The sequence below is a fragment of the Salvelinus sp. IW2-2015 genome, unplaced genomic scaffold (assembly GCF_002910315.2).
Source record: "Salvelinus sp. IW2-2015 unplaced genomic scaffold, ASM291031v2 Un_scaffold83, whole genome shotgun sequence".
Lineage (NCBI taxonomy): Eukaryota > Metazoa > Chordata > Actinopteri > Salmoniformes > Salmonidae > Salvelinus > Salvelinus sp. IW2-2015.
In genome coordinates, this window is record NW_019942514.1 from 3,616,655 (window position 1) to 3,642,058 (window position 25,404).

The 25,404-nt window shown below is 39.9% G+C and overlaps 2 protein-coding genes across 2 annotated transcripts; both read right to left on the reverse strand.

The window, feature by feature from the left end:
- Window positions 1–836: 836 nt before the first annotated feature.
- Window positions 837–22,273, reverse strand: LOC112068099 (zinc finger protein 292-like). The gene is made up of 8 exons (XM_024135119.2): window positions 22,056–22,273; window positions 11,699–11,853; window positions 8,868–8,946; window positions 8,471–8,606; window positions 8,134–8,336; window positions 7,810–7,946; window positions 7,539–7,680; window positions 837–7,440 (listed from the first exon to the last, which is right to left on the reverse strand). The coding sequence occupies exons 1-8, from the start codon at window positions 22,203–22,205 to the stop codon at window positions 1,252–1,254; spliced, it is 7,191 nt and encodes a 2,396-aa protein (XP_023990887.1). The 5' UTR covers window positions 22,206–22,273; the 3' UTR covers window positions 837–1,251.
- A 537-nt stretch (window positions 22,274–22,810) lies between these two features.
- Window positions 22,811–25,183, reverse strand: LOC112068117 (glycoprotein hormones alpha chain 1-like). Its single transcript, XM_024135160.2, has 4 exons — window positions 24,465–25,183; window positions 24,247–24,359; window positions 23,798–23,985; window positions 22,811–23,603 (listed from the first exon to the last, which is right to left on the reverse strand). The coding sequence occupies exons 2-4, from the start codon at window positions 24,338–24,340 to the stop codon at window positions 23,529–23,531; spliced, it is 357 nt and encodes a 118-aa protein (XP_023990928.1). The 5' UTR covers window positions 24,341–24,359; window positions 24,465–25,183; the 3' UTR covers window positions 22,811–23,528.
- Between the last annotated feature and the right edge of the window lie 221 nt (window positions 25,184–25,404).

Below are 25,404 nucleotides of genomic sequence, written 5' to 3' on the forward strand. Positions count from 1 at the left end.
CTTTTGGGACTTCTGGTGGTCGAAACAGCCGCACCACATCTTATTTGAGTATAAGATTGCGACASGAGCCACATACTGCTTGTGAAAACCCATCACTCAGCGAGACAGGTCCTGCTTTATTTTCTAAAGCCCGTGTGTAGTCCGATCGCAATGAAGACGATTTACCTCCCAAAAGGTTGTTTCTTCCTGTTACAATTGTACTGTTCACCACAAACACGGCATACATTAACATATTTTGATGGGGTTTTAAACCTCCAATTTCACCGCCATCCTCACACACTGATGCACCTGACACTAATCTCGCCCAAACAAGGCATTTGATTGGTTTGACATGTTGCATGGCATCACTGATTTACACCGMGTTCCCACCSCTTTTATAACTGATTTTGTGCCATGGACTTCCCCTGGTTTCCCTTTTTTTTGTAGCCTGAGGCTACTGACTAGCTAACCATGAGCTAGTTGCTAGCTAGATAACAGCTAGTGTAAATGTAAAACTTGCTCAAGACAGTTCACAGAATTGTCAAATACAAAATGTTGCTAACAGATAGTTAACAGATCCAGAGATTCTTACCTTTGGCAGTATCATCCAGATAATCATGGCCCTGGTGAGTGATGTGAAGCTTGAGACAGGCATTTGTAGTTCTGTATGATAGCCACATTAGCATTAGCTCAAACGGTCTGGCTGAATAAATACATCAATTACAAATTATAAGTCAGTTCTTATGCCTTCAATAAGGTTCAGGGTTATGGTGGTTTAACTCAATGTGTGTGTCAAATGGGCTCTTCACATAGTTGCGTTATAATACTGAATGTAAATAACATCCTGCAAACAAGTATTACAAAGGCAAACAGTTATTTTATTTAACACTTTGTGGAAGACATGTAAATATTACAGATACTAGTGTCGAAACATTTAAATAAACAAAAAATATAATCCCATAGGGATATATAAAAACTGTTTTTCCTTAAAATTCTTCATTTAGCAAAAACAATTTTAGTACTAGAAGCCTCATAAATACAAACATGTTCTAAAGTCTATGTTCCCTATAGATTACCTGGTTCTTATATGACTAACATACATTACCCAAATTTAAAATCAACCATAATAAGTAGAAAATACTCCTTCAATTGTTTAATGGTGAAAACAGTTAACCATTTGATATCTGAACAATATTAACATATGTTTGCAGCATGTTACTTTTCTAATCCTGAGTTAAGAGTAAAAAATAAAAACAGGCTGTGAGCAATCCATCAACTATGAAGCCACTTTTTTATTAAAACCATGGGTCGCATATCTTGAAGTTGCTTTAGCAAACGCTCAGCACCATTGGAAAAGGTTTTGTCCATTACTATCTTCACATTGTTCACCGATTGAAGACTGAGAGGATTTCTGAAGTCTACAAGGTTTTGACAGGCTTCAATAAATATATCAGGTGTTTCGCATATAATGTTGGCCGTCTTCTGCTGAAAGGTACGCTGCTGTTTTAATGGCAACTCCGTTCTTGAACCTCCACTCATTTTTCTTTTGGGAGTGTGGGTCGATGGTGAAGTTTCCAGGAACTTTAACAAAGTGTCCAGTGCAACACCATCCTCCGTTTCTTCCTCTTGAGAAGCAGTGAAGCTCTGGTCTGAAGTGTCTGTCAACTGGTAAACTTTATCTGCTGAACGATTTCTCAGAGTCAATCTTCTGTCCGGACAAGCTAATGCTCGCCGCTCCGATTTTAGGGGACGCCCCCTCTTTTTGACCTCTGAAGTAGAAGACTGGGATTCAGAACTAGCATCAGTTGACAGTTTAGCCTCTGCTTGAATGATACCATCCAACGCTTCTTGCCCCTGACAGTTGGTCTTTGAAATCTCAGGTTCACTCTCATTAGGGTCCGTCTCCTCAGCGGAGGTGTCTGTTGACATACCCTCGGATTTGTTTGCATCTTTGAATCTTGAGCGTGGGTACTTTTTGCAGAAAATGAACTGGCTTCTCTGATCCTCTATATATCGCTCAGTGAGGCCATGTGTGGTGTAATGTCTGAATATATTCCGTTCAGCCCTCTCAACAGCATCACAGCCTTTTATCATGCATGGGTATTGCAAAGAGAAGTTTTTTGTGCACATGGCAGATGCTTCATCCATAGATTTCAGAGAGGGTTTTCCAAAGCTAGTCCAGTGGTCAGGTGATTTGTCATCTTTCTTCTTAGTGTTTTTCTTCTTCACTTTGAATTTGTTTTCAATGTTCTCTTTACCATTGTTGGGAATGACGCCTGTTGTTCTCTGTTGCTGTGTTCTGGGAATATAAATTAAATTATGCTTTTTCATCTCATGYCGAAGGAGGTTTGACTTTGTAGTGTAGACCCGGTCACAGCCATCATACTCACACTTGAAAGTCTGATCCACACTGCCTCTCTCAGAGATGTTTATTTCCTTGTGAAAGTTTTTTATGTGGTCAATGTATTTCTCCACAGATGTGAAGGAGAGTGTACATTCTGACCGGTCACACTGGAATGTCCCTACCTTGATGCTTGACATCATAACAGTGGCTTTATCGCGAGTGAATTTATGAAGCAAGAGGTAATGCTGCACTAAGGTTGTGATCCCCGGGAATATCCTTGAACAGTCTTTCACTTGACATCTGATTTCATTATTCGGGACTTCAGCAGCTTGTTGACCAGGGATATCAGTATCAAGGTCTCCTGAAGGCAGGGGAAGGGATGACTGATGCATAGCCCTACAGTGAAGTATCAAATTTTGCTGGATCGTAAAAGCTGCAGCGCATCCTTCATGAACACAACGGTACGGCCTATATGGACTGAAAGAATTGTCAGCATCACACAGTTGAATCCCCAACCTTTTCTGAAACTTTTCTTTCTTTTGTACATGAACCTCATCTTTAGATATTGTGTATTTTGAACAACTTGCCTTTTCAGGTGAGGGTTTCACAGCCTGGCTGGATATCGCCTCTGTTGCATGGCTAAAATATTTAGTGTTCGAACTTGCTTCCGGTCCCTTTTTTAGTGTGTCATCTTGACCGAATTTCTGCTTCAACACTGGGGTGTGGTTCGTTTGCATGGCTGTCATTGATGGCTCATTCTTGGTGTATCCTGTCTTTGATGGTGATTCTAACTGGTAAAATGACTTGTCAAGGTCCTCCAGAGTATCTTGTGGTGATTGCACTCTCTCAACTGTTGACTGATGGAAGGAATCCTCTTGTACTACATCTCCTGCTGTAATGATCTCAGAGGACAGTGCATGTCCCTCTTGATTTGTGCTTTGCATTGGACAGCCAATGTCAATATCAAGTGGCTCTTGTTTGATTAAAGTCGACACAACCGAAGATCCAGTTCCATTACTACTCTCTACCTCTGTTTCAATAGTAGAGTTGCTTGACTTTTTTTTGCGACTTCCAACCTTTAACTTGTTCATCTCTGCCTGTGTCAGGTGGTGAACCTTTTCATAGTGAATTCTTAGGCCTGTGGTTCTGGTAAATGTTTTCGGGCAAATGTGACAAGGATATGGAGAGAATTTGACTGGGGTTTTCTTGAGGTRCTCAATCATCTCAATTGTGTAATCATGAACTCGAGCAAGGTGTCTGAACAATGCCTCTTTGGTCATGAACCCATATTCACAATGATCCATTTCACACTTGAACGGCTTGGGGCCATTGTCACGATTCTGGTCCTCCTTCATAATCAGTTTTGTTGTCATGCTTTGATCACTATCTTTTTGCATGACATTATCGCTTGAGATTGCATTGCTTTGGCGGTCATTGTACTTTGAGGAACAATTTTCCTGCAAACTTTTCTCATGTGCAGCTTCAACTAAATCCAACATTTGTAAGGCATTTTGAATTTCTATAACCTTGTCATCTTGACATGCTGCAATGGAAGTTGTATTTGACCTTTTTTCAGCAAGACTATCATTTGACTTTTCCTCCTTCTGCTGACTACCAACATTATTTTTTGACTGTATCAATTCTATCCAAACTCCTGTTTTATTTGGGCAGAGTTTAGATTGTCCACCTGTCAAAACTGAAGGAAAGGTGTTTAATGAATGAGAATCCAGTGGTTTTGAGGTTTCCTTTTGTGCCAAATCAGAGGTATTTGGTGTGGAGAGATTACCAACAACTTCCTGTGGGATTTCAACAMTTACCAAGTTGTTTGTTGAGCCATTGGTTTCAGGAACATTTGGGTCATTGAGAAAGTCGAGAAATGATGTAGGCAAATCATCCGTTAAATCCATTTCATCTAATGGTTTGCACTGGGAGCGTTTCGAAAGATGACCTCCGAGAGATTTCGTGCTTGAGAATTCTCTAAAGCATCTTCGGCAGATTACTTTACCATTCTTTATAATAGCAGGCCATTTCGTTCTCTTGCTGAGTCTGCAGCGTTTTACTGTCTGTGTCTCATGAACAGCATTCTTGTCGTCTGCAGGGATAGCTTCAGATTCTGCATGACATGTGTTCTCATCATACGAGAAATCTGTTTGGATAGAAGCATGTGGACTAAGAAGCATGTCATCTACAGAGCTGTTCATCTGATTCTCATAACTGGGTGATGGAAAATGGGTTATGTTCTCAATGTTGGTCATCTCCACTGTGTTTCTTGGTGCTACTTGGCCATCATGACTCAATACATTGCTTGGAATGTCTGTTGATGGCCTTGATCTTGAATTAAGATTGGAAGAGTCATCTGGGACATATGAAGCAAGGAAACCTCCAGCTGACAAATTGTTACCACTACTTTCTTGGGAAAACATACTGGAATAGTTTTTTCTCATTAGGGGAACATCAACACTATCTGTATTAACCCCAGAGTTAATTATCCCATAGTGTTGTCCTCCACTGTGCATGTGTCCTCCATTATCCAGCATAAGCGAGCTTGACACATATTCTGACATCTGATTCATCAAACTTGATTCRGATTTAATGGGATGGATGGCACTGCCATGCATATTTGCTGGTGTATGTTCTCTGCCCCTTTCTAATGGATAGCCAGTTGGATGAGATTCTGATTGCCAAGGAGTTACACTCTTATTGGTGTATTCATTCGGATGGAAGACATCTGCATAGCAATTGTTCAATGTAGATGTCCACGCTTCACCCATCTCTGACTGCATTAGCCCAGTTTGATTTGGTGGGGCTTCCCAAGGAGGGCAAACAGCAGGTAAACTTGAACATGCCATCGGATATTCGAACTGCTGTAGTCCAGTATTTCTGCATTGTGATACTTGATGAAGTGATGTTTGGTCCTTTGAAGTCCTGTTCACGGARGGAACCTTTCTCGAAGTTATTTTGGCAACTTTCTTGTACTTCTTAGCCAGTTTCCAGTCTTCAAAAATAACTGGGTGYTTTTTCTTTACATGTCGGGAGAGACTTTTGGGGGTACTGTATTTGCGGTCACATGCTTCAAGTGGACAACTATGTGCATCTTCATCTCTACCAGTTATTYCAGGAGTGCTTTCATATGGATGTAGCAAAAACGGGGGTTCYCTCTTAATTTCTGGTAGAGGAAAGGCCTGTGGTAACACTTTCTGAACAGCTTCAGTTGGTTGGTTATCCAMGTCCTCTTTTGGATACCCTTTCAAGGGATTGGTTCCACAGTGATTTTGATCCTCACAATTGGCAATCATATCTTGGAGTGGGACATCAGGAGATAGTTTTGCATTCTCCAATCCGAGCTTAGTTTTGATGAGTGGAACATAACACTTCTGTAACTCCTTTCTAGGATTGATAACAGAATTCAACATGCTCTCGACTGAATGTTTTATTTTCACTGTGCCGTTTGGGTTCTCAGGAACTGTTGATGTTGACGAACCTGATTTAACTACTCCTTCCTTCACATAATCATGTGCAGTCTTCTGATCTAGAATGACAGAGGCAGAGCAGGTTTCCTCTTGACTAGCGGAGCACTGGGTGGAAGMTTCCATTTTAAGTTCAGGATGATTCTCACTTGTGATGGGCACTTCATTTGTATCATGGTTCTGCTGATGCAAATTTAGCTGGGACTGTGAATAGAAAATCTTCCCACAATTAGCTATTTTGCAAGTGAATGTAAGGTAATGTTGTGCCTCATGATCATACAACAGGTAGGCCTCATTGAAAATCCTTCCACAATTAGGGAACATACACCGTGCCTTAAAGTCAGTGTGTTGTCTTTTGTGCATGAGAAGTTCCGAATTGCAGTGAAAGCTGGCTGTGCAATTCAGCTGTATGCAATAGTATGGCTTAGCACCACAGTGCATTTGCAAATGATCATTCAGATGTCTGGCATTAACAAACTGCCGACGACAATACTGACACACAACCTTCTGTCGTTGTATRTCCAAAAAACGTGTTGCTTCCTCGTCATTTTTGTGGGCTTTTACATGCGTTACAAGACTCCGAAAAAACTTGAATACCTTCTGACAGTATGTAACAGGGCAGACACAATCCTCTGTAAATTCAGCTTCATATCTAGTTTGTACAGGCTTTGGAGGACTGKCCGTAGTTTGTACAGGATTTTGAGTATTGACTATGACAGTTTCAGCACTGTTGTGATTTCCATCCAGAAAATTAGCATCATTTGGAATGATATTGGTCTCTGCCTCAAGCTTAACGACAGCTCTATCTTTCAAATGATTCCAATGACTGCTGGTGGATTGCATTGGCTTGGGCAATTTCCTAGTTGCTTTCATTGCAGCAAGTCGCTCTTTGCAAGATTGCTTTACATGTGATGCTACATGTGGCTCAAGGATCTCCTTAGTGTTAAAGCTGTCAGCACAAATTGGACAGGTGTAGACCCCATCTTTATAATGCTTCTGTGCATGACGGACTATCCTGTGGCCAAGGAACTCTTTATCACATAGAACACAATACTGCATATAGGCTCGCCAATTCCTAAATCTTGCCGAAACAAACCCTTTCTCCCTTAATTTCTTAGCTTCCCTATTTTTCTCTTTTTCATCTGCAATTTCATTCAATTCATTTGTTGTGTTCAAAATAAAATCCTCAAGGTCTTTGAACTCTGAACCCGTTTCTGCTGCATCATCCTCAAGTCCCTCATCAGTGTCATTGAGAGTGTCAATAGATGACACAATGGATGCCTCCTCACCCATCAATGCCAAACAATTGCGCTTCAAGGTTCTCCAGTCCCAAAATTCTGGATCAAAAGGCCACTGTGTCTTCAAGGCCAACAGTAACTCACAGCGTAGTGAGTTGGGTACTGGAAGATTCTCATCCTCACGCTTTTCATCAGGTTCATTATAGAGTGATTCAACAGCATAATATGAGTTCACAGTAGGCTGATTGAGGAACTCTGTTAGTTGGCATGCCTGTTTCACCTCGAAATCAGTGGGCAAAAGGCAGGAAATAGTTTTGCAGATGGTTGTCCTGCTGTCTGTGTTGTCACTGGATGCCATTTGTAGAGCTCGAATGCACATTTCAATGCACACAGGCAGTCCCACTCCTCCAACCTGAGAAAAGAATAAAGCCAAAGTCAGTCATGAGAATATAAATCGCTACAGGCTATATCCAGGCAGTAACGTATACAATTTTACACAAAGAATTTCACCTCGGACTGGATAACCTTGATGAGGAAGAGGATATGACAGACGTTCCTTGATAGCAGGACCAACTTTCTGCATTGATCAAGAAATGAATCTGCTGAAGACTCTGACCGCATTAAAAGCTTACTCCAGAATAGTGTGAGCTCCCTGTAAGAAAAGTATATCCTTATTGGTCTGCTACACACGAAGGGCTTTACAAGAGATAGTTTGTCGTCAACATACAACATCCGCTCTAAATTGTGAGAGCAAGTGGAAAATGAAGAGGGCAATACTCACCAGGCACAATACACATCTCCCTGGAGAAGCTGCCGCTTGAGGAACYCAGAGCACAAACAAAGGGCTCCTTTTTCATCCCCATCCGACTCCAGGTTACAAATCATCTCCAATGCATCCTTACAGTCTACCTGCGTGATCTGGCACAGAAAAAACATTATGGTAATTCATTGCCATCCACAGTTGACCATTTTACATTAGAGCCGTCTTCATTCATCATTATCAAACAGGAGTTTTTTAATTTCTTAAAAGACAAGCCTTTGGTCAGCCCCCTTATTCGAATGCACTTGCCTGGTAAATGACTTGATGTAAATGCTATTCACTCACCTCTTGCATGAGTTGTTCTTGTGTTTTTGTCACACACAGGCAAACAAAGTATGTCTGCTTGAAGTTCCCTTTTCRTTCGTAGTCTGGATACTCCGAGCACATCTTCGCTAAGACGGCTGCTTTCTCTGTTCGATTCTGTTTGATAAGGTGCTTTATTCGCATATTAAGGAGTGTAGGACCTTCCATCTGCAGGAACTCATTAACTGGGGAGTAGAGAAAGAGAACACTATTACAGATAGCACTTCTGAGCAGTCACCACAACATTTAATCAGTCAACTCACATATAGCAAAAACTTTCTACTAGGAAGAGAAAAAAAACAGGTAGGCTAAAACGAACCTCTGTCAATTTCAGGTATCTCATTAGACAGAATGCTGCACAGAGTGGTGTTGTTCCACACACCAGGCGCCTGTGCCATAGCTGATAGCATGTGAAGCTGTGTGTTCCCATTTTCTTGCAAAAGGCTGTGTGCCAACTATAAAGGAAAGGAAATAACTTCATAAAACTTTTCAGATATACAAACCAACTTTTCAAAACACAAGATTCTCCAATTATGTCAAATAGTGTTTGTGATATGTGCATGCATATTCCAATTCAGCTGCAAAGCAACACCGTGTCACTCTTTTTCTAGAGAATTGGCAGTACAAAAATAAAATAAATAAAAAAAGTTCACTCCATACATTTCTGTTCTATGCAAAGTTGATTTAAAAAAAAAAAGAGCAACATTGAGACTAACCTTGACAGAGGACTGAAACTCCCCCCATAAGGCACCAGGGACATGCTCAGGCAGTGAGAGAAGGAGCTCCAGACAGCTCCTGCAAGTAAAACAGGGTCATTCTATGAGTTTCTTTAAGTTCATGCTAATGCTGCTAAAGTTGTGTGCAGATGACTAAAATGAAAGAACTTCTGCCGCAGCTCTTATAAGGGAAGCCTAATTTATTTAGCTTGTGAAATGAGTGAGGCAGGATTACACGGAACCCAAACCGGCTGCGTGCGTGCGCCATTGTGCATAAATGTATTTTGTCCCCCCACACCAAACACAAATCACGACACACAGGTTAAAATATCAAAAACTCTGAACCAATTACATTAATTTTGGGACAGGTCAAAAAGCATTAAACATTTATGGCAATTTAGCTAGCTAGCTTGCACTTGCTGGCTAATTTGTCCTATTTAGCTAGCTRGCTGTTGCTAGCTAATGTGTCCTGGGATATATACATTGAGTTGTTATTTTACCTGAAATGCACAAGGTCCCCTACTCCGACAATTTATCCACACATAAAAAGGTCAACCGAATCGTTTCTAGTCATCTCTCCTCCTTCTCTGGACTTTATATTGCGATTGGCAACTTTCAAAAATTCGGTGAATTACCACCACCGACCTCGTTTGTCTTTGTCACCCACGTGGGTATAACCAATGAGGAGATGGGAGAGGCAGGACTTGCAGTGCGATCTGCGTCACAAATAGAACTGACTTCTATTTTATCCCTTGGCAACGCAGACACTCGTTTGCTCGCGCAAGCAGTGTGGGTGCAGTAATTGGATAATATAGATTTCTAAATTTATTTTGCGACGRTCGTATCGCGTCAGTATTAGGGCTGTGGCAGTCATGACATTTTGTCAACCGGTGATTGTCAAGCAAATAACTGTCGGTCTCACGGTAATTGACCGTTAATTAACAAACACATTTAGCATAGCCTACAAGCCATTGATGCGGACCTTTGGAACATCTACATTTTAAAAAGTCTAGTAAATCCATGTAATATAGCCTACACCATCACAATAAATCAATTATTTTAGACAGGTCTGAAGAAAATGTATTCTACTTCATTAGAACAGAATAGCATACTCTGAGTTGTCCCTATGTTAGGCCCTGATATGGCTATGCCATATGGCTGTGGGCTACACTAGTTCGTTTAGCAGACAAGATTTGCTTAGAATTCCATGGCATTATTTTATAGTATGAAGCATACAATTGAACATAGCTGAATAAAATAGAAAGGATATTTTCTCCAAACGATTTGAGGGAGTGCGCACAAGACTATTCTGTGTTGAGCGGTTAATAAAGAAACAGGTACTCATATTTGCTTAATTTAGTTATGTAACTTCAGTTGTGATACAAATGTTGGGCTATACGTTTAGATTTTTTTTTACACATGCTACATGATGCGACTAATGATGATTTGAAAAAAGTTGCATGAGCTCAGCTTTGTTTTTTGCGCAAGCTGTACACACGTCATCAGTCTCTCATTCACAATTTGACAAGCACTTGAATTTCCCGGCTGCATCCCCTTTGTGTGGCCGTAATGTCCCTTAAAAAATCCATGCCTTTTGCGGCCAGTGGCCGTTGTGCCCTTGGGCTGAACATATTAAAATTCCCTTCTCCCGGCTGCATTCCCGAAGCACTCGGCACCTCTCACTCACATGGCTCTCCGTCACGTGAATGGGTCTTTCTCACAGGCTACAAGTGAAGACAGACACATTTGGCTGCAACACAGCTGGGATCGAACCCGGGTCTGTAGTGACACCTKTAGCACTGCAGTGCCTTAAACCGCTGGTGCCACTAGGGAGGCCCATAAGGGTGCAATTTTCACCATAAAAATATCTTCCCCAAACTTGACTCACGCGTTGTGTATGTATGCCAGTTAGGCTCCTACACCCATTGTAAAGCGGATAAATGCGCTTCAATTTAAGTTATTTGGCCGCTTTAATTGTGATACAAACCTTATCAAAACATATAGGCCTAMGGGCTAGGCTACAAAAGGTTAAAAAAGCATGTTCTGTTTCTTGCCTTAAGCTGGGCATCATTCACAATTCACAAGTGGTAGGCTAATATCGTCACCTATCACATTATTGATTCAATCTTGTCTTTACATATACAAAATAATATGGGTGAAATTTGTTTTGATTTAGAATGGACCATTATCACGCACCCGTCACGAAACAGGGGCAGCGTATAAAAAATACATGGCATTTATGCACTTAAATAGCYACTGGAGGGCGCTTTTCCCGTGGTTCATTTTCATACCAGCGAGGTAGGCTATACTCCTGTTTTAAAGAGAAGCAATGTGCTTAATATTAGGAAAGTTGAGAAATAAATATAGCAGGCCTAGCATTTAGAAAAAAAATGGGATCCTCTTTTTAAAAGAGGCCATCAACTTCTCATGCAATTGTGTAGCACAAAATGAGCTCAAGAAGTGTTTGATTAGATTTTAGATTACATTGATGTCAGAGTTAGAGGGACAAGAGTGCAGAGTACCAGGCAGTTAGCATGTTTGGTACGCTACTAACAACCATCAGCAGCATCAGTTTGGAAAAGCCTAACTKCCGTGACTAAACGGTCACCTGGAATTTGACTGCATCATGACTCACGACCGCTGGTGTGGCGGTAATACGATCACCATAACAACCCTAAGCAGGATACAGTTGTATTGGTCAGTAGCACTAGCAGAAGTGGAATGCAAACAGTCATTCAACAACATAGGCCTAGCACCATCTGAAATACTGCATAGCTGTTTCCATGAAGCATCCATGCATATGAATCAGATAGACATTATCGAGTACTCACATTGCTAGGTTTTCAAGAACGAGTGGCACATTTTCACATTCGGAGGAGAGACAGGACGTGGCCTTCGCATAACTGAGTATGGCCACTGTGTACGCCTCCAGTAAAGGCAGTGGCTCCTCCTCAGTCTTCCATCGGCCTGCATGTTCCACAAGGATCTGTAAACAAATGACAACATCATGGCATGCTCTCAGAGTCTGGAATAAAATGTGGCAAGCTGATTAGTGCTTGCTATTAAATTTATTTGTATTTTTTCAACTTTCTAACTACTTGACAATTATCATAGAAAATGACAAATGGACTAATTTCATTAAGTATTAGTCCTTCCAAGTAAATTAGGCTACACTCCATTAAAATAGCAAATTGAAAAAACCACAACTACCAAAACAATTGGGAAATAATCAGGGCCGGAACGACACCAGTACCACCATACTCGTTTAATATTGTGGCAACGAAACAAAACTTTTTATGAAAACAGCCCTCATCCAGAGTCACATTTAATTTATTTGCCAAGCTATAGCACATAATATTTTACATATAGCAGGTTTTTAAAGGACCAAAGAGTTTGGCCTGCTTAGTGTTTACATTTTTGCCATGGAAAACATACTGTGATACTGGCATCATCCCAGCCCTATAAATAATAGTCCTTACTCTAGCCCAGGGATGGGAAACTCCTGCCCTCAGGGCCCTGATTGGTATCACACTCCCCCCCCCCCCCCCCCCCCCACAGCTAACACACCTGATTAAACAAATTACATTCTAAAACTGAAATAGACATTGGATAGTTGATTATTGGAGTCAGGTGTGTTAGCAGGGGACGGTACAAAAGTGTCACCAATCAGGCCCCGTGGACTAGAGTTGCCCATCCCTGTGCTAGCTTATGGCACTGTCTTGCCTAATATATCAGACTAACTAGGTTTCCATCCAATTGGATTTWAATGTGAAGATCCTAAAATCTTCATAAAGAAAATATACATGTTTCCACCAAACTGACTTGTTGTGGATAAACTTTGCATGTTGACCTAGTGCAAATGTGCCCACTAGTCTTGGCACGTACGCTCTAGCGAACAGCTCGCAGATACAGCGGGTAGGCTAGTCTACATGAGATTATGGATAAGAGCAAGAATATTTTTTATTTGTCAAACAGAGCCAAAAATGTATCATGTCACCTCAATATTTATTGGAAAGGCGCATCAAGTTAATCATAGTGCACTTTCACCATCCTGTGAAGTTCATAAGTTATTCTATCTGTAGCCTAATAAAGTGCATGGTTTCACGAGTCGTGGTGGGAGAACCACACACACACAATATCGCGTGACGCCAAGTTTACTTTGATATGATGGGTATTATTTCAATATTAGAGCATTAAAAAGGCTTTTCCACCGCCATTTCTCATAATAATTTAACCGACAAAAAGAATCACAACGTACAAATTGTTGGCATTTATAAAATTGAATCAACCATTTCAATAACAGCTGTTGCGATTTTATTTTATATGCGGTATGACTTTTACTCAAATAAGTGTATTAACAAACCACCATACAGTCAAACAATGCACTGCACAAAATTGGAAAGTTAACTCACAACATCTACAAGCAAGAATGTTCAATAAAATTACATTTGAACTTAACCCACACAGGTAACTGGTAGAGTATCCTTTTCTCTCTAAATTTGAGAATAAATATCCACAGGAAAGTACTAAACTGCCTTTTCAAACTCTGTTACCGGCATTGAGATTTCTATTATTTGGCACATGCTCAAAACCATGTAAAGACCTGCAAGACTTCGGTTAGCATGCGTGCATCGCGTACATGTACTTAAATCTTGTGCGCTTACCTCGGGCTATGAACAAACAAATCATGAGCGCCACAGAGACCCTTGTTTTCAAGTTGGTTTAAAGCTGCTCTATACAGAAATCTGTCATTTTCTGGTTGCTAAAATTGTAAGTTTGCCTAATTTCTGTTTGTGTGACAGAAACAAGCAAGTACAGCATTCTACCATCTAAACCACTGTGAAATATATTTTAGATAACCAAAAATATTGTATTTTCAGCTGTTTGAAGACTCAACAATGAAACACTTCAGAACAGGAAGCATAGAAATTGCGCCATAGAAAGATCTACTGCTTCTTAGACTTGTTTTCAATGCAAATGACAGACATAGAAAACACACATTTCTATGTGAATTTGGTCAGGTCGCCCAAAAAGTTATATACCTGTCTCTTATACACATCTAGATGTGTATAAGAGACAGCCACTGTATATATTGCAGCTTTATTAATACTTCTGTGGTTATTTTTTCTAAAATTTATATTAACAAAAGGACCAACAACTGGTAGAGTAAATACATTTTATTCAACATTCTGGCTTGTAATGGTTGAGAAGAAACTTTAAGAAATGTTGTTTTTCAGTGCATCGTTTCAGACTATATAATCAACCAAAAAGGTATCACAGCCAGATATATTAGGCAATGTCCTGTCAAGCAGCACCCCTTGGAAATGGTTGGCTAGTTCATTTTCCTTTATGTCTTGAAATGTGTCAAGTCAAAACCTAGCCCTGATACAGAAGTCCATTGAGACTCAGTCCTGGGATGCTCCATTCAACCGCAATTGGGAAAGTATTCAGACCTTGACTTCTTCCACATTTTGTTCCATTACAGCTTTCTTCGAAACTGGATAAAAACATTATTTTTAATTAGGTAAATCTTTAAAACTACACACAATACCCCAAAATGAAAAAGCAAAAACAGGTTTAGACAATTTTGAAAAATAAAAATCAGAAAAACCTTGTTACATACAGTACCAGTCAAATGTTTGGACATACCTACTCATTCAAGGGTTTTTCTTTATTTTTACTATTTTCTACATTGTAGAATAATAGTGAACAAAACAATGAAATAACTCATATAGAATCATGTAGTAAACAAAAAAAAAAGTGTTAAACAAATCAAAATATATTTTCGATTCTTCAATGAGTCTTGCTTAGATGACACCAGAACTTGTAGGCTGCTTTTCCTTCACTTTTCAGTCCAACTCATCCCAAACCATCTCAAATTGGGTTGAGGTTGGATGACTGGAAGCCAGGTCATCTGATACAGCACTCCATCACTCTCCATCTTTGTCAAATAGCCCTGGAGTGGAGGTGTGTTGGGTCATTGTCTTGTTAAAAAACAAATTATAGTCCCACTAAGCGCAAACCAGATGGAATGGTGTATTGCTGCAGAATGCTGTGGTAGCCATGCTGGTTAAGTGTGCCTTGAATTCTAAATAAATCAGACAGGGTCACCAGCAAAGCACACCCACACCATTACACTTCCTCCATGCTTCACGGTGGCAACCACACATGCAGAGATAATCCGTACAGCTAGTCTGCGTCTCAAAGACACGGCGGTTGGAACCAAAAATCACACATTTGGACTCAGACCAAAGGACAGATTTCCACCGGTCTAATGTCCATTGCTCGTGTTTCTTGGCCCAAACAAGTCTCTTTTTCTTATTGGTGTGCTTTAGTAGTGGTTTCTTTGCAGCAATTTGACAGTGAAGGCCTGATTCACACAGTCTCTTCTTTACAGTTGTGTCTGTTACTTGTACTCTGTGAAGCATTTATTTGGGCTGCAATTTCTCAGGCTGGTAACTAATMAATTTATCCTCTGCAGCAGAGGTAACTCTGGGTCTTCCTTTCCTGTGGTGGTCCTCATGAGAGCCAGTTACATTATAGCGCTTGATGGTTTTGTGACTGAACTTGAAGAAACTGTCAAAGTTCTTGACATTTTCAGGATTGACTGACCATGTCTTAAAGTAATGATGGCCTGTCATTTCTCTTTGCTTATTTGAGCTGTTTTATTGCCATAATATGGACTTGATCTTTTACCAAATAGGGCCATCTTCTATATACCACCCCTACCTTGTCACAACAACTGATTGGTTCAAACAGATTAACAAGGAAAGAAATTCCACAAATTAACCTTCATCAAGGCACCTGTTAATTGAAATGTATTCCAGGGGACTACCTCATGAAGCTGGTTGATAGAATGCCAAGAGTGTGCAAAGCTGTCATCAAGGCAAAGGGTGGCTCCATCGAATAATCTTTGTTTAACACTTTTTGGTTCCTACATGATTCCATTTGTGTTATTTCATCATTTTGATGTCTTCACTATTATTCTAGAATGTAGAAATAGTACAAATAAAGAAAAACCCTGGAATGAATAGGTGTCCAAACCTTTGACTGGTACTGTAAGAATAGAGACAATTTGCTATGAGACTCAATATTGATGCTCAGTTGAATCTTGTTTCCATTATTCATCTTTGAGATGTTTCTACAACTTGAACTTGATTATTCAATTGATTCGACATGATTTGGAAAGGTACACCTGTCTATATATAAAAAAGGTCCCACAGTTGACAGTGCATGGTAGAGCATAAATCAAGCCATGAGGTCGAAGAAATTGTACGTGGAGCTCCGAAACGGGATTGTCACTGACAGCGCTCCAGAGTTCCTCTGTTGAGATGGGAGAACCTTCCAAAAGGACAACCAGCACCAATCAGGTATTTATGGTAGAGTGCCAAGACAGAAGGCACTCAGAAAAATGCACGACAGCCCACTTGGAGTTTGCCAAGTGGACTCTCAGACCATGAGAAACAAGATTCTCTGGTCTGATGAAACCTTTGGCCTGAATGCCAAGCAGCACATCTGGAGGAAATCTGGCACCATCCCTATGGTGAAGCATGGTTTTCAGRGGCAGGGACTGGGAGACTACTTACTCAGGCTCGAGGGAAAGATGAAAAGGAAAATACAGTGAGATCCTTGATGAAAACCTGCTCCAGAGCACTCAGGACCTCAGACTATGGCAAAGGTTCACCTTCCAACAGGACAATGACCATAAGCACACAGCCAAGACAACACAGGCGTTGCTTCGGGACAAGTCTCTGAATGTCCTTGAGTGGCCCAGCCAGAATCCGGACATGAACCCGATCAAACATCTCTGGAGAACTGAAAATAGCTGTGCAGCGACGCTCCCCATCCAACCTGACAGAGCTTGAGAGGATCTGCAGAGAAGAATGGGAGAAACTCCCCAAATACTGGGCTGCCAAGCTTGTAGCATCATACCCAAGAAGACTTGAGGCTGTAATTGCTGCCAAAGGTGCTTCAACAAAGTACTGAGTAAAAAGCCTGAATACTTATGTTAATGTGATATTTCAGGGGGGGTTATATAACATTTGCAAAGATTCATAAAAACCTGTGTTTTGTCATTATGGGGTATTGTGTGTAGATTGATTAAATACATTTTTTCCTAATCAATTTTCGATAAAGGCTGTAACGTAACAAAACGTGGAAAAAGTCAAGGTCTGAATACTTTCCGAATGCACTGTATAAATCCTAGTACAGTCTCCTGTAGGAATATTTATGTCAATTACTAATGTAAAGAATAGGGATGCACAATATATCGGTGAACATATAGGAAAATCAGCCAATATTAGCCAAAAAAGCCAACATCTGTATCGGCCCGATGTCTAGTTTAACGCCGACGTGCGTACCTATATAACGTAGGTACATGATGCAATGACGGAATGTACAATTCTGTGCGACACAGCATTCCTAACCTAGCCCACAATGTCTGCTGTGTGAATCGAGCAGTTAACAAGTGAGCCGGCAATTGATGGAGTAAGAACATTTCAGAGAGACAGCAAAGGCGAAATCCATTAACGCCAAGATAACGGAATTCATTGCCCTTGACAATCAACTGTTCTGTCGTGGGTGATGTTGGCTTTCGCCGACTGGTTGAGCACCGGCATACACTACCAAGTGCGCTATTTTTCAGATGTTGCCCTACCGGAGTTACACAGTAATAGCACTGCTATAAGCTTCACGACATACCATGGAATGCCGTTTGTGTCTTCGCGTGTCAAAAAAGATACACGTCAAATAACAGTTCCATTGTAGAATGTTGTGTGTTAGGAATTTGCACGTGCAAGCCAAGCGCCACTACCATCAGTAGCACTGTCAAAGCTGTACAAAAAAAGTCTGCAAACAAGCAAACACCGGCAACGAACGATGTGTTTAAAATACTGCGTTTGTAATAAAGCATAATTTGTTCGACAGCAACTTCTGGGATAGCTAGCTTTAGCTTGGTAAAATGCGAACATTCACCTCATATATGTGGTCTAATAAAAAAAAAGAAAGATGAACCAACATACACAGTGCCTTCAGAAAAATATTTTTACTTATTCCACATTTTGTGTTAAAGCCTGAATGCAAAATGTATTAAATATATTTCTCACCCATCTACATACAATATACCCCATAATGACAAAGTGAAAACATGTTTTTCGAAATGTTTGCAAATTTATTGAGAATGAAATACAGCAATATCTTATTTACATAAGTATTTCACCCCGAGTAGGGCTTTTTACAATACACTGACCGGTTTGGGTTTTTACTTTACCTTCTACAACGGTATTTGAATGTTTGGTTTGTTAAATGGGATACGCCGTGTTTTGTCCATTTTTATAGTTTACTTCGCTACTTGAGTCATCTCTCTCCCGCTCCATGCTGGTTTCCACACAGATCTAGCCCCGCCCCATCACTCAAGGAGCGCATTTGTTGTTCCTCGAAAACAAGACACTTGCGTTCAGTCTGCATGGTCAACGCAGCCCATGCAACAATGTTGACGACAATGATGCCGTTTTCACTTTGCTTCTTAATATAAATCCACTAGCGTTCTACAATTACACTTAATTTGTGTTTCTTACATCTGCAAACAGCTAGTTTGTCTTTTCTTAGCAAGTTGGGCCTAAATCTTCTTTGCTGCTAATGCTAAGTTAGCTGTCTAGCTAGCTAATAAATGTACTGAGTAAGAGAACATAATTAGCTATACTGCCTGATTGTATCAGTGATGGTATAGACCTAAATCTGCATGTTTGTGCAACACTATCTTTTAAATCATAGAGGAATACACGAAGCATGAATAAGTAAMCTACATGAAGTAGCTAAGAGAAAACATTCAATGTAGCCAAAGATTATAGGGTCCCCTTGGAAACACTTGTCAACACTTCGGTTCCTACCCTTTCACAATAACGCATCTCTGGCATTTTCATGTCAAACACTATTCAAAGTGCCCACTATTATATTCTAGCTATAAAAGGAGAATAATCATTATATATCCATCATTCCAACAGCTCACCCAAGTGTTTTTCTCTAATTCACAAGTCAAATCACAATTGCAACATTTGGTTAAAAATAAGGCCTAGGTTGTTGGCCCATATCGTGCAACCCTACATGGCAGTGTGAAAATGATCTCAAATTAGTGCAGGAAATGCAGAAATTGATTTGGTTGAAGTTGAATTGAACAGTATAAAACAAATCAGAATTGAGAAAGACACATTCTAAAGGATTTCAATGGATGTTGCCAGCCTATGGTCACGCACTTTCCATGAAGCAAATGTATAACTTTTATTATTCAAAAACATAAAATAACATGATTTTATATTTTGCCCTAATCACCCAGCCCTACCCGAGTCAATACTTTGTACAAGCTCTTTAGGCATCGATTGCAGCTGAGAGTCTTTCTGGGTAAGTCTAAGATTTTCCACACCTTGATTGTGCAACATTTGCCCAATTCTCTTTTCAAAATTATGCAAGCTCTGTCAAATTTGTTGTTGATCATTCCTAGGCAACCAGGTCTTGCCATAGATTTAAGTCGAAACTGTAACTTGGCCACTCAGGAACATTCACTGTATTCCTGGGAAGAACTCGCCTTGTGTTTTAAACTATTGTCCTGCTGAAAGGTGAATTCATCTCCCAGTGTCGAGTGGAAAGCAGACTGAACCAGGGTTTTCGTCTAGGATTTTGCCTGTGCTTAGCTCCATTCTGTTTCTTTTTTATCCTGAAAAACTCCCCAGTCTTTAACAATTACAAGCATACTCATAACATTATGCAGCTACCTCTATGCTTGAAAATATGGAGAGTGGTACTCAGTAATGTGTTCTATTGGATTGTTTTTGCAGTATTACTTGAGTAGTTTCCTTCCTCTTCAGCAACAGAGTTACATAGGACACCTGTATCTTTGTAGTGACTGGGTGTATTGATCAGTGGTGTAAAGTACTTCAGTAAAAATACTTTAAAGTACTACTTYTSMRWTTTTMMGMYTKWKKWRTTWRWRWWKWKTATWRRRKWAAAAAAAAAAAYWYRWRTTTWRWCRKCKKCKCKKAAYWYRWCMTMWRARWTTMWYWYRMRWMKYSYYSASAYAAAWWMTSTCWRWRWCACACWRWMKWKYAGAYKARKRCKSWSWRKTCRKCWSTSTCTSWMKTSMMGMYSWCWCWKWAKACARYRMRWMWMTMTYWAWYWMYTSTSWGWGTMMMGYGKYRGCCCCRGGTTATCCGAAAATTAAACAAAACAAGAAAATGGTGCCGTCTGGTTTGCTTTTAAATTATTTTTACTTTTGATACTTAAGTGTATTTTAGAGTCAATTTCTATTAAGATATCTTTACTCTTACTCAAGTATGACAATTGGGTATTTTTTCCACCACTGGTATTGATAAACCATCCAAAGTGTAATGAATAACAACATGCCAAAAGGGATATTCAATGTCTCTTGTTTTTTTTAACCCATCTCCCAATAGGTGGCCTTCTTTACGAGGCATTGGAAAACCTCCCTGGTATTTGTGGTTGAATCTGCTCGACTGAGGGACCTTACAGATAATTGTATGTGTGGGGTACAGAGATGAGGTAGTCATTCAAAAATCATGTTAAATACTATTAATGCAGAGTGAGTCCATGCAACTTATGTGACTTGTTAATCAAATTCTTACTCCTGATCTTAAGCCTGCCATAACAAAGGGGGTTGAATACTTATTGACAAGACATTTAAGCTTTTCATTCATTTGTATATATATTTAAAAAAAAAGATATAAAAAGATAATTCCACTTAAACATTGTSGGGTATTGTGGTCCAGTGACCAAAACATCTAATCCATTTTAAATTATGTCTGTAACATAATAAAATGTGCAAAGTCAAGGGGTTTGAAWACTTTCTGAAGGCACTGTAGCTACACAAGCATTATACAGGAGGCTGCTTGGACTTCTATAAGCCCAGCTGCTGAATGGAGCCTATAGTGTATGCAGTAGCCTACAATAGGCTAAACCACACGGAGTAGTTAATAGGCTACCCATGCAGGACAACATTCAAAGTTGAGAGTGAGACTAGCTTGAATGCTACAAGCACTGACGATCTTCTCCCTGCCTGTCATCCCTTCCCCCAGTCGAAGGGAAGCCTAATCTCTGCTCAATGAGTAAGGGTCCTCTAAGAAGGACAGTCCTAAATAGACTACAACTCAGGCTATTGCTAAACGTAGCCTAACATATGTATTTCATTGCATCTCCAACATATGAAAATAAATATGTAATTCTCAGCACATGATAATAAACACACAAAAATCTTGAGGTGACCAGGTATTTAGAGGTTGCAGAGAAAACCCTGTGTTTTAGTAAGTTAGCCTTGTAACCATTTAGCCAATCTTGTGTTTATTCTTATTACACAGTCAGTGTCAGATAAAACACTATTGTCGTCTTATCTCCAAATGGAGCCTGATATGAGATTCATTCATAATCCCTAATGTGACCAATGAATTAATCACTTCGCACAGATGGGGCTTCAAACAAGGCCCACCAGGTTTGCCACATTACACAAAAAACCCAAGACTATATATGAAGCACAAACCCGAATAAACCTACCCACAAACAGGCTGATGAGTTAATATTGTTTTTCTAACAATTAAAACTATGCATASGTAGTTAACCTATGCTGTGCATGAAAATGAATACCATTAGGTTCACCAGGCCCTATAGAATACTTTTGCAGGCACACTCAATATTGATCCACTAATACAATGGACGAAAGGAAAAACGTTCTGTTGCCATAATTTAAAGTAAAATATGCACGTTTACATGGATGAATGATGTTTCGTCTCGTGCAAAACCTAAAACACTAACAGCTAGAGCATGTGAGTACAAGTCTGCACAAAAAGCTAACTAGCTCTTCCCAGCATCAAGGAGCCTTAACTAGCTAGCTAGCCAGCATTCAACTAGCAACTCGCTAACTAGCTTGGGAAAATTAGTGATGTTCGGGTATAATTCGAAAGTAAGAGAATGAACTAAATATCGGAAAACACGTATGATGTATATAGTCCACTAACTACTATCATTGTAAGTTAAAACAGGGAGTAATTGCGTTTTTTATGTTCTGATGTGGCTAGCGCGAGCTAGCTACATTGTTGTACCTAACGTACACGCGCATCATCAGGCTGGAAGCTGGATGGAAGACTGCAAACCACTAGGATGGGTAGTTGGAAGAAAAAAAATGCTGACCTGGCAGAATTCCTGGCAGAAACGCAAAGAGGCCTCAGACAGTGATTCCGAGCTTTCTTTTAGCGTTGTGGTCAATTCCTGGAACCGTTCTCGGAGCCCTTCGATAGCTTTCCTTGTGTCATATTCCTTCTCTGTCTCTCCCCCCGCCATCTTCACAACAATCACGACCGCGTACGCACAGATGTTACGCTGCCAGACTTGCACACGCACGGACAGGGGGAGGGGAGAGACGACGATAAAAGCGCTACATCAGTGTTACCGGCACAAGCGTGCATGATCTTATATAAAAATAAGATAAACCAAAAAAACATAATACATTACTTATTAATTGAAAGATTCATATAAGATGTTGACAATTATGTTAATAGGCCTACTAGATATAACCTAGACTACAAATTGCGTATTGCCCATCAGCCTAGGCCTGTGGTTGTAATCGAATAATGTTCCCCACATGCAATCCAATACTACAAAGTTCTGAAGTATTTTAGTAAATATCATGCTTAACCTACAGCTTGTTAGGCTACTTGAGGACATATAAACTCATAGTATGGCCTATAAACATATATACTAGGCCTACCTGAGGCTGTGTGATTATACAATTTTTTTGTTGATCCATATGCTATTGAGTGTGGTGTAGTTTGGGAAGAACAATATTTTTTTTTTCTCGTAAAACCATAAACCATTGGTTTTACTCAAGGCATCAGTTTCTCAAAAAAGAAGCAGAGGAGAGATCATGTGTAAAAATAATATGCATGTTAAGGACATTTGAATAATTATTCAATTCATACAGTAAAGTCTTTTTTGATCAACACAGTACAGGAATACAACTTTATATAATTGTGACCATTAGAGCACTATAAATATTCTCAGCAGACTATCACTTTTGGTGGATCACAATGATTTCCTAATATGTGATTTCCCTTGATGGTCCAATGCAACTGTTTTTATCTAAATATCAAATCATTTCAGGGTAACCATTAAGTATCTTAATGTGATTGTTTTCAATTAAAATGGTCAAAAATAAACAAAAATAGCTTCTTAGCAAAGAGCAATTTCTCAAGCAAGAATTTGCTAGGACTGCCTGGGAGGGGTCTGAGTGGAAGGGGAACATTTTAAACTAGCTGTTATTGGCAGAGAGGTTTGGAACTCTCTTATTTGTCTATTAACTAATTTACCGCCTGATGACATTACCAGGCAGGCCCAAATCCATCCCACCAAAACAGGCTGACATTTCAGGTGGTCTTTTCAAACACCTTACACTAAAAGGGCACTATCATAATTTTCACAGTTTCACAGTATTATTCCAACCTCGTAGTGTGAAAATATATATACAACACAGGAAAATAACATTTTTGACTGCACTAGGCTTTTAAAACACAAGGAACTTCAGGAATGAGTTGTGCAAAATATATAGTATCTGTTGCCAAGCTTTTACTTCTGCAATCAAGGAGATTTCCAGCCCTCACAGAGAGTTTATGACTTATGGTGATAACAAGTGCTGCAGTGACACTCTGTATGATTCGTCAGCTTGATGTTGTCGACCACCACCTGAGAGGAGAGAGAGAATCAAGAGACAGAGAGATGGTTTTAAAAAACACATTTGGTAAATTTGAGTTTTTCTTAAATATTACGTTTAGATGTTATGTGATACTAGGAATGTCGTCATGTCAGGTGATCAAACTTTATGTAGCTGAAGATATCAATCCCAACTCCTATACCGAAATAGCTAATCATTGTCTTACCCTTTTCCCTTCTTTTGCAACGCAGCATGTGGCTTCAGAGGTGATGTTCTTTGGAACCAACATMGTTTTCTTGGACCGTAGTGGGGTTGGATAAGCTCTGGAGAAGCAGCAGCCTGTACACTGATAGACAGGGGCGCCCGGGTTTGAGAAGACTTTGTTCTCCCTCAGTTTGCATTCCTCACAGCCCACTGTAAAGATAATAAAGACATTAATTAACAGAAAATCTATTGAACAGTCTGATCTGTAAACTTGATGCACCATGCAACACCAATGTGTTGTCTCTCTTCCTTGTAAGCACACACTTTTTGGGAGTAAGGAGGTCATGTACCAATTTATATTCTCTCTAATGACAACCTACTCCAAGAACAACTTACCGGTCATTTTGTTTCCAGAACATGTAGACCATTAATAAAAACAGTACTTTCAAAGTAATGTAACGTAAAACTTACTGTTTGTCATGTCACTGTTTGGATAAGAGTCTGCGATATACAGAAGTATGGACAGGATGAGGGACACTCCAGTTAATTTAAACAAGCACATCATAGTGGCGGGTGGCAATAACCTGACAAGAAAAATGAAGAAAACCATAGTTGAAAACTCATTAACACAAAAACAGCAGTGAAACAATACAATGGAAACCCAATATATTGAGTGGAAAAAGCATTACCTGTTGTATGTGTCTCTTGGTGGAAGCCTGTTCAGCGTTCAGTGAAGAGCCTACTGCTCCCATCATTAACTTTTATACCGCTGTCCCTCTGCCCATGTGCTCAACGGGGATTAGGTGAACCCCTCCAACCTTATCAGTGATCTCTGCGAGGCATTGACCACTTAGCTACCTGCCTCATAATCCTTGAAATGAAAAAAGGTACAGCACACGCGGTCACAAGTCAAAACACACTTCCATCCTTCCATCCTGACTCTGGATGGGAGCTTTTAATCCCTTAAACAGATGGGATGATGTTACTAGATAACTGCTGTTATGTCTCAGAGGGCGAGGCAGGGTCATTGGGTCATTAGTTTAACTTATGTTCGTGGTCTTTTGCTTTGTAAATCATTAAATCTAAAGTCATTTTTAATACTTTGAATATCTGATTKCTCTTTCCATGCAGGATTATAACCCCCCCCCAAAATAAGTAAATATATACACACAAAAGTGAAAGATTTGTCGTGAAATAAATGGGGTTTCTTATATAAACCATGAGGACTAGTCCATGGCCGAGCTTTGTAATCCTCCGGGACAGTGCTAACATGAATGCAAGCAATGAATAATGAATGTTGAATATTAAAGGGGCAATCTGTGATTGCTACATACATTTTTTGACTTTTATAATTGTGATAAACACTGAGTGTACAAAACATTAAGAACACCTTCCAAATATTGCCCCCCCCCCCTCCTCCTCTCAAACCTGTGTGCCCCTATCTACCAGTGTACAGGCTGCTGCTTCTCCAGAGCTTATCCAACCCCACTACGGTCCAAGAAAACCATGTTGGTCCCAAAGAACATCGCCTCTGAAGCCACATGCTGCGTTGCAAAAGAAGGGAAAAGGGTAAGACAATGATTAGCTATTTCGGTATAGGAGTGGGGATTGATATCTTCAGCTACATAA